At 34.2% G+C, this 10,957-nt stretch overlaps 1 protein-coding gene across 1 annotated transcript in view; it reads left to right on the top strand.

Moving 5' to 3' along the window:
* The first annotated feature begins 856 nt into the window (after positions 1–856).
* LOC104984830 (tripartite motif-containing protein 5-like) overlaps positions 857–10,957 on the top strand; it is a 16,264-nt gene continuing 6,163 nt past the window's right edge. Inside the window, 1 exon segment of the mRNA XM_010834758.1 lies at positions 857–911. Coding sequence (XP_010833060.1) covers positions 857–911 — 55 coding nt within the window.

Genomic DNA, 10,957 nt, shown 5'->3' with positions numbered 1-10,957 from the left:
GGCTTTCAGTGGACTTCTTTGAAGCTAGGCTCTTAGCTTACCTTGGTGCCAGCTGAGTCCCATGGCAACTTTCATGGCACCAGGCTCCAAGTGGGCACCTGTGAATACAGGCTCCCAGCTAAGTCCTATGCCAGGCCAGCTACGATAGAACCAGACTTTTGACCCATACCAGTTGCAGGCCAGTATCCACAGACCTAGACTCTAGACCAGCTGACTGACCCAGGCTCACGGTGCCAGGCTAGGCCCAGGTCAGCATCTGAGACCCCAGGTTATAAGCTGACTCTTGGAGCCACAGACTCTACCTCATCCTGCTAGGAGAATGGTCTCAAAAACCCCAGCTTCCAGACTGGGTCCTACAAAACCTGGCTGCCAGTTCATCTCAGTATTGGTTGACTCCTATAGAATCAATATCTAGGTCTGCGACTGCATATCCAGGCACTAGTTGTGCCTGCCCAAAGACTCTGAGCAGCAAATTCATCCATGGACTCCATCAGCTGGCCCACTCAGAAGCTCTGGACAGATTGAACATGGAGGGCTTTGCCTACTGAAGCGTCTGTAAAGACTAGGAGACGTGCCTCTCAAATGGAAAGACACAAACACAAGGCCACAAGGATCACTGCTAATGAAGGAAACAGGACATTGCCAAAGGAAACCATAAAGCTTCTATGATAAATCCTAAGGAAATAAAAATCTATGAATTGTCTGAAAAAAACTAAAATACAGGTCATTTGAAATCACACGAAGGAATAAGAAGAAAAAAGAATGAAAGAGTGAATTTGGGGATATCATTAAAAGAAACAATCTAAGTCTCAGAAGGAGAACTGACAAAGAAAGGAGCAGAAAACTTAAAGAAAAAATGGCTAAAAAGTTCCCAAATCTGGGGACAGATTTCAATATCCGATTTCATGAAGGTAATAAGTCACCACAAAATTTCCACTCAAAACAATCTAACTCCAAGACATACAATAATACTGAATAAAATCAAAAAAGAGGTAGAGGGTAAATCCCTTATAATTTGAGTATGAAGTTTAAAGACAAAAATAACTACAGAACAATAATTTGTAAATGGATATACAGTATATATAGAGGAAAAGTGAAATCAAAAACAGAATATATGAGAGGAAAAAAATGTAGAACATTTCTATGTGTTTAGAGTTATTATCAACTTAAAATTGATCATTATAGTTTTTTTTTCCTGTGAGCCGCATGGCACACAAAGCAAAAGCCTACTGAAGATAATTAATAGACGAAAAGAATTATACATAACATGGCGCTAGTGGTAGAGAACCAACTTGCCAATGCAGGGGACTTAAGAGACACGGTCAGGAAGATTCCCTGGAGAAGGAAATGGCAACCCACTCCAGTATTCTTGCCTAGGAAATCCCATGGACAGAGGACCCTGGCAGGCTACAGTCCACAGGGTCACAAAGAGTCAGACATGACTGAAGCAACTTAGCACAGCACTATTAAAGAATCATAAATCACAAAGTAAGAGAGCAACAGAAAAAGGAATAAACAAATTATAAAACAGCTACAAAATAACTAAATGGCAATAGTAAATCCATGCCTATCAAAATTACCTTAAATGTAAATGAACTAACTTCTCCAATCAAGAGAGAGAAATGGCTGAATGGATTAAAAAATAAGACCCAATGTTATGTTATCTAGAAGAGTCTCATTTTAACTTTAAGGACACACATAGGCTCAAAACAAAGGGATGGAAAATGATATTCCAAGTAAATAGAACCCCAAAGACAATAAATTGCTACACTTATATTAGACAAAGTGAATTTAAATCAAAAACTTTAACAAGAGACAGATAACGCCATCATATAATGATAAAGTGGTCAGTTCACCAAGAGGATATACTAATTATACTTATATATGCATCCAGTATCGGAGCACCTAAATATATTAAACAAACACTGACATGCAAAGGGAGAAACAGACAATACAATAATAGTAGGGGACCTCAATACCTCACATAAACTATGGGGAGATCACCCGGACAGAAAATCAGTAATGAAACATTGGACTTGAACTACACCTTAGACCAAGTGGACTTGATAGACATGTATAAAAGAATCCACCAAACATCAGCAGAATACATATTTTTCTCAAGTGCACCTGGAGTTTCTCCAGGATAGAGTGTATGTTTAGAGATAAAATAAGCCATAGCAAATGCAAGATTGAAATCACACCAAGTATCTTTCCAACTACAATGGTGTGAAACTAGAGATCAGTAACAGGAGGAAAACTGAAAAAATGACAAATGTGTGGAAATTAGACCACCACTCCTGAAAAACCGATGAGTCAAAGAAGAAATCAAAAAGGAAATAAAATTATTTGAAAACATATGAAAGTGAAAATACAAAATATCAAAACTTATGGGATGCAGCAAAAGCAACAAATTTTTATGACAAAAACTCTCACCTAAGTGGGTATAGGAGGAACATGCCTCAACATAATAAAGATCACATATAATAAACACACAGTTAACATCACACTCAGTAGTGAAATGTTAAAACTTTCCTACTAAGATGAGGAACAAGTCAAAGGTGCTCATTTTACCACTCCTATTCAACATAATACTAAAATTCCTAGTCAGAGAAATTAGGTAAGAACAAATTAAATAAGAGGCATCCAAATTAGAGACGAATAAGTAAAAGTGTCTCTGTTTTCAGGCGACATGATCTTACACATAGAAAGTCCTAAAGATGACATCAAAACATTACTGACACTAAAAAGTGAATTGAGAAAAGTTGTAGGATACAAACATCAACATAGAAAATCAGCTGTTTCTATGCACTAACAACTAACTACCTGATAATTAAAATAATCATTTAATATAGAATCACAAATAATAAAATACTTTAACCAAGGAGCTTGCATTGTAAGTACCTGAGTGTTTTTTTTGTTTTTATCATAATGCAAATGCCTAACTTAAGCTGTGATTAAGAAATCCAGTTCAAAGACAGCTACTAAACACATCAAGGGTCCCATGACTAGATAAAGAGCTAGGTTTTGCCCCACGCCCCTACAGCACCAAAGTTTGTTTCAGAGATCTTTGATTCACTTAGATAATTGACTAGTGGCTGGTGGATTTTCTCTTCTTGCACGTTAATTCCTCATCTTACGCTTTAAATTCACCAATAAAAAGTGAACCCACAAAATCATAGGTCCCCACTACTGACTGCAATAGAAGCAGAGCTACCAGGCCTGCGTGCCCACCCCCCCACCTCTTCTCATTCCACCTGAGGCCTCCCTATGTGACCCCTGGTGTGCCATGTACCCTCCAAGAGCTGTGAGTAATAAGCTCTGCTGTTTCATAGTCTCTTCATGTTAATTACTGAAAGCATCTTGCAATCATAAGAACTACAGTGCCAGTCCAGCCACAACAATGGTTCCAAAAGGGGATAAGTCTATGAGAAACTTGCCTCAGGCCCAAGTAAGAACCACACTCTGGTATTTCTAGCCAAGATCAATACTTTCAGTAGACTGGGATCAGCACAAAAACAAAGGTGAAAAATCTGTATGCAGAAAATTAAAAGACTTGGTTCAATGAAATGGAAGAAGTCACATGTAAATAGATATCCTATGTTTTATGAATTGGAATAATTAATATTGTTAAAATGTCCATACCCAAAGCAATTTATACATTCAATGCAATCCCTATCAAGATTCCAATGACATTTTTTACAGAAGGAGAAAACAATACTAAAATCTGTATGATCTTTTTAAGTCAGACACCAAAAGTAATCATAGTATAGAACTGGCATAAAAATAGATGCACAGACCAAAAAATCAGAATCAAGAGCTCAGAAATAAATACAAGCATGTGCAGTGAATGAATATTTGATAAGAGAGACAAGAATACTCAATGGGAAAAGCATAGTCTCTTCAACAAATGGTGTTAAAACTGTATATTCACAGGAAAAAGGATAAAACTCAACTCATTTTATTACACAAAAATTAACACAAAATGGATTAAAGAATTGAATATAATCATTAATTACAAGAAAAAAGGAAATCCTACCTTTTGTGACAATACAGTTGGACTTTGAGGGTATAAGCCAAGTGAAATAAATCATACAAAGACAAATGTGTTTATTCTTATTTATATATGGAATCTAAAAACCTAAACTCATAGAAAGAGAGTGGAGTTGCCAGGAGCTAAGGGGTAGGGGAATGTTGGTCAAAGGGTGCAAACTTCCAGCTATATATAAGATAAGTATATGCAAATGACACCACCCTTATGGCAGAAAGTAAAGAAGAACTAAAGAGCCTTTTGATGAAATTTAAAGAAGAGAGTGAAAAAACTGGCTTAAAATTCAACATTAAAAAAATGAGATAATGACATCTGGTCCCATCACTTCATGGCAAATAGATGGGGAAACAATGGAAACAGTGACACACTTTATTTTTTGGTGCTCCAAAATCACTGCAGATGGTGACTGCAGCCATGAAATTAAAAGATGCTTGTTCCTTGGAAGAAAAGCTATGGCCAACATAGACAGCATATTAAAATGCAGATACATTACTTTGCTGACAAAGGTCCGTCTAGTCAAAGCTATGGTTTTTCCAGTAGTCATGTATGGATGTGAGAGGTGTAGTATAAAGAAAGCTGAGTGCCAAAGAATTGATGCTTTTGAACTGTGGTGCTGGAGAAGGCTGTTGAGAGTCCCTTGGACTGCAAGGAGATTCAACCAGTCCATCCTAAAGGAAATCAGTACCGAATACTCATTGGAAGGATTGATGATGCTGAAGCTGAAACTCCAATACTTTGGCCACCTGATGGAAAGAGCAGACTCCTTAGAAAAGACCCTGATGCTGGTAAAGACTGAATGCAGGAGGAGAAGGGGATGACAGGATGAGATGGTTGGATGGTATCATTAACTCGATGGACATGAGTTTGAGCAAGCTCCAGGAGTTGGTGATAGATATGGAAGCCTGGCATGCTGCAGTCCATGGGATTGCAAAGAGTCAGACATGACTGAGCTACTGAACTCATAAGAAGTAAGTTCTGGAGATAGAATATAAGATAGTGACTATAGTTAACAGTAGTGTATCATACACTTGAAAGTTAAAATGGTAATATTGTAATGGGATGTAGGTATTAGCTTATTTAAAGTCATTTTGCAATATACCTATGTATCAAATCATCACATTATATATACTAATTACATAATTTCAATAATATCTCATATTACATAATTTTGTACATAATTAGAAATTACATAATTTCAATAATATCTCAATAGAACTAAGAGAAAAATAATGAAAGTGTATATTGCTTGAGAATTTCCACAACAAATCTTTGTATTAACCAAACAGAAAAAAACATGTAATGGATAAATAAAAATAAATTAAAATTCAAACATTTGTTTAAAATTTCCTAAGAATAAAAACAAGAACTGCATGCAAAGAAGAATTAGGTTGAGAGCAGAAATTTTTATCAACAATAAAGGCTGAAGACATATCTTCAACATGTTGAACTTAGCACTATATACCTACATAAATTTTCATAAGACCAAAAGGGAAATAAAGATATCCTCAGAGAGATGGAAGGATATTACCTTTTACAAGGTATAAAAGAGATACAGATGGCTCTTGAATGACATAGGTTTGAACGGTGTGGGTCCACTTATAGGATGATTATTTCAACAATAAAAACAACAGTACTACACCATCTGTAGGTGGTTGAACCTGTGGATTGGAAACCATAGATATGAAGGAACCACAAATAAGCAGTAGCCCTGTATATAGAGGGCCTATTATAAGTTATACTTGGATTTTCAATTGAGTGGAGTTTAAACTGAGTGGAGTGGAGTTTCAACTTGACCCTTGCATTATTCAAAGATCGATACTATATCTAAAAAAAGTACACAAAACTAAAAGGAAGGCAGGTAAGTTAGGTCAAGGGCATTGGAAAGCAAGAAAACAATTTTACAAAAGCATTGCCTGTTAACAAATAATAATAATATCAACGATGACAAAATAATACTGTCTATTTATGAAATGACATAAAATTAATGACTGAAGGACATCGTCAGAATTCAAAGTATTCTAAGAACCTAAGTGAAAGCGAAAGCCACTCAGCCATGTCCGACTCTTTGCAACCCCATGGACTGTAGCCTGCCAGGCTCTTCTGTCCATGGAATTCTCCAGGCAAGAATACTGGAGTGGGTTGCCATTCCCTTCTCCAGAGGCTCTTCCTAACCCAGGGATCAAACACAGGTCTCCTATATTGCGGGCAGAATCTTTACTGTCTGAGTCATCAGGGAAGCCCTAAGATTCTGACAAACATCAGTCTCAAAATACATAAAGCAAGATTTTATATTTTTAAAACAAAATTTTCCACCAAGGGCTATTAGTGACAGGAGAAGACAATTGAGCATTTTTACTTTGGTAAACATCCAAATTTGTTTAAATAGAAAGGCACTGATTCATCAGAAGAAAATTATTTTAGTAACACTGATGTTTTGTGTTTATGTTGTAACTTACCTAACCAATGAATATCTCCCTAAGCTTCTGAGTTGTTTACCACAGGAAATATCCTTGCCTTCACAACTTACAGTACAGTTTTACAGCTGCATTACTTAAAACTGTAAAGAAACATATTCTCAGGCCCATGAATTTAGTCTTGGTACTTAGACCCAACAAAGTAACATGTAACATGTGAAAATAAACTATGGTATGATCTTTCAAAGTTGTCCAAAATACAAGGACATGTTTTTCAGAAGATTATTAAAAGACTTAGTTTTCATAATCAATTTTTATTTGTCTGTGTATATATATAGTAAGAAAAGGGTGGTTCCAATTAGAAATTTTGTTAATAAAATTCTTTAATATATTATGTGACACCAAGATGCCAAAGAAACTATCATCTTTAGAAAACCGAATTCAACATGTACAGGACAATAAGTTCTATGCTTTTCACTTACCAGGCCATACTATTTGAAATTTCTTGTCAGTGTGATAAATAATAGTAGAACTAATTTGTAAAGGAAGGCATCTAGAATATGTTACTATCTATTTACCTAAAGAAAGCAAAGGGAAAAATTAAAAATACTTGAAAAATGGTATATATGTTAGACATAAAATATAAAGAAATAAAAAGTTTCCATGGATACCTAATAGTATGTAAGATGTGAGTCACTATAGCAACCAAGGTCTAAAATATATAGGAATTAATTTATTAAGAAATGTTTATGAAAGGTATCACAAAGCTTTGCAAAGGAATAAAGTATTTTTAAAGGCAAATAAAAGAAACACACCAAATTTCTGGATGAAAAGATTCCCATTTCTAAAAATTATCTGTAAATATAATGAAATTCTAATCAATATCCAAAAAAGATGTATTTAAAACTTGGCAAAAATGATTTTAAGCCTTATCTGAAAAAATAGTTGGTGCTATCCCCATGCTCTATCCTCTAGAGAAAGTCATGCTTGAGAGAAGTATTTGGACTATATTTTACACATCTCTGAGGAAGATATTACATATATGGATGGAAAATTGGCATGTTACTGTTATCACATTAACTGTGTATCTTGATAAATGCCCTATTCCACACTAATTTTTTACAATGCTACTAAGTAGGAAATCATGTTTCAAAATTTAATGTACACTAAATAGATCTTGGTACTCAGAACTGCAAATAAACAGTGGACCATGTTTCAACATCTTTTTCTGTCATAAATGGGAGATAAATACTGATATTTACTGACTACTTATAATTTTCTAGGGACTTTACATGCATTTCCTTATACAATCTTTATGCAAACATCATGAGATAAACATATCAGTAGTTCCATGAAAAAATTCAAGCTCAAAGAAATTCAACACCAGATTTTCAACTACTTATTGGTGAACTTGACCAATCCCAGGATTTGGAGGCTTTAAATTCAGGTCACTTTATTCTTACTCTTGTTTTCTTATGGTTTTATTGCTTCTTTTATCATTTTAATAATTTTTAATCTTACAATATTTCTAGTTAGGTCATTCTTCTCTTCATACTATGTGCCAATTCTCATGTTACTTTATTTGCTATATTTAGTTGAAATTCTATTTATTTATTTATTGTTTTCAATATGAGACCCTGAAGTTGTCATAAAAATGTTATTTTGGAAGTATTTTTGGATTGTTTAATTGAGGGAATTTTAAGGACTTCAGTGATCCTGGACCAACTTTCACCTGGAATTTTTGCTATGAGGTTCTCAACCATGCAAAATATGTGCATTTTCTCTCCATACCTACATGTAAGAAATGCCTGGAATTCCAAATTCCCCTTAAGTGACATTTTCTCTTAAAAGCAAAACACAAAAATCCCTGTACTTTTTTCCAAGACAAGGGGTTGGAGTGCTAATTTTCTGTAAGTGCTTACCTTGCGCAGCCCTGAGGTCATACTGCAAACCCTGGTAAATCTTCATGAGATTCAGAGTCCACTTCTCCAGCCCTTATAGGACCTTCTAGAACCCCAATCTCTCAACCACTTGGCTATCAACCCTGACCTATCACTTTTGTACTGGTTTTGTAACAGTTCAAGTGGGTATGGATTCACTTTATTATTTTAGCTTAGCTATTTAGCTGTTTTAATCTAGCATTTCCACATATATTTAAAAGGAGTATTGCCTTTTCCCTTTCTTTTCACATGAACTAAATCTTGGGACCCCATGTTCTTCCCTTATTTTTTGGCTCTGTTGACTGAGAACGGTTCCTTCCTACTCTCACAATTTTTTTTTTTTTTTTTAAGATTCCTATCCATATATTTTCTGTTGTCTTACCTCTTCCTTATTTATTGATTTCTTCTATCTTCTCCCCTTTCCCTGGGATGCCCCTTCCTCTTTACCTATGTTCAACATCAGCCAGCTCCATTTCTCCATCATTTTTTCTACTTTTATGTAACTTATTATCTTTGAGCTATAAATTTTGTTTGGTTGTCTCCTGTTATACAAGGATAAAAGTCACAGCTGGAATATTATGCTGTTTTTTGTGTGCTTCATTGGTTCACTCAGAACACTACAAGAAATTACAACCAAAATGGGGCTTTAGGGATCAAATTATGATGAAAAATTAATTAAGTTAATTAACTGCAACTTGGAGTTTGAATGAACAGAACTCTTTCAGGTAATTAGCACACCTACAAGCTAGGGACTCTATTATTTAGGGTGTAACAAAGTGTGAAGCTTAAACTGAAATCAGATAATATATGTAAAACTCTTTTTTTAACTCTAAGTTCTAAATTAATATCAAGCACTTCATTTTTAAAGGTAAGATTTGTTATATATGTCAAGATAGTTTCATAATGAAGATATTCTAAAAATTTGGTTAATTCTAATGTAGAAAGATAGGTAAAAACCACAGCAAAGATATTTTAGTTGATGTGAAGATAAGACTGCTCTATCATTTGGAGGTCACCTTTGAGCAGGATCTCAGTTTGTATAATAGAAAAGAAAAATAGCTCACACCTACTTTGTATTTACCATATGCCAGGGACTATTTTAAGTGACTTTTAATCATTCATCTCCTTTTAAAATGACCTTAAAAATAGGTTATATTTTTATTTCATCTTGCATGTGAGAAACTAAGGCACAGACATGTTAAGTAACTTGTTCATGGTCACATAAACATTGAGATTAGGAGTTGGGATTTGAAATTAGATAAACTGGTTTTGTTCTGGGCTTTAATAAAACATTACACTTTCAAGAATTTTACTTGAAATGTATAGCAACCACACTATAAGAACCATGAGTCCTAGAAGAGCAAAATCAATAGAAACCTATCATTCATTTAAGTATATATTAATATTTTAATGTTATAAATACCTATAGTTGACACAGAGAGATAATACTTGCAGGATTTTTTTTCAAAACCAAAAAGTATTCCTTATTATATTGTAATTATGAGTGTGTGCTGTCCCAGTTGAATGTAATCATTTTAGAAATACCATGAGAAGAGAGGCAGAGATCATTAAGATAGTCTATGAAAAGAAATTAGAGGAAAGTCTTGACACTGGGCCATCTTTAACTGGTGTTGGTCCAAGAATTCATTACAGCTACCTATGGCTTTATTAAGATAAAAGAAATAGGATAGAAAACAATAACCACATATAAATGAAATTATTTTGAAATACTTATCCTCAGATACTAAAATAAAAAGGTTTTAGCATTTCCTATGGAACATGCTTTAATTTGTGTATTTTATAAGTATTGTACTATATTTTCTTGATTACAAAAGCAATATATGCTAATTATGGAAAGTTTGGAAAGCATAGAAAAGCAAAAAAAAAGAAAGAAATAGAAATAAAGGAAGGAAGAGGGAATGGAAGGAAGGAGAAGGGAAGGAGAGAGGATGGGAAGGATAGGTGAAGGAAAGAGAGGGAGAGAAAGAAAAAAAAATAAAAGAAGGGAAAGAAAAAACTCAACTTCCCATTTCTCTCAATATTTTCATGTACATTCTTTCCAATGTATATTATATAATCTCATTAAAAATAGTCACACAGTGGGATGAATATATTCATTTATAGTCTACTTTTTTCTGTTATCAAGCATTATGAATAAAACATATCCTATGCCATTGATCAGTTATTTATCTGTTTAGACTTTTCATTTTAAAATAATTCCAGATTTATAAAAAACATTTTGAAATTAATACAAAAATGTTGTATCCATATTCTCCAAATGTTAACACCATTACACAATAAAATAATCAAAACTAGGAAATTAACCTTGAGACAACACTTGTCAAAATCTAGACATCATTGAAATTTCTTCAGTTGTCCCACTAATATCCTTTTTCTTGTCCAGAACCCAATCAGGACCACATATTGCATTTATATGTCATGTTTCTTTAGACCACTTTATCTGGGACAATTCCTTGTTTTTATCTGCTGTGATCTTGAATCTTTTGAACAATATCAGTAAGTTATCTCACAGAAATCTCATGATTTAAGGTTGT

The sequence above is a fragment of the Bison bison genome, unplaced genomic scaffold, assembly GCF_000754665.1.
Source record: "Bison bison bison isolate TAMUID 2011002044 unplaced genomic scaffold, Bison_UMD1.0 scf7180017864035, whole genome shotgun sequence".
In the NCBI taxonomy this organism is placed as follows: Eukaryota; Metazoa; Chordata; class Mammalia; order Artiodactyla; family Bovidae; genus Bison; species Bison bison.
The sequence above is the reverse complement of the archived record's forward strand: the minus strand, read 5'-3'. Positions and strand labels throughout refer to the sequence as shown.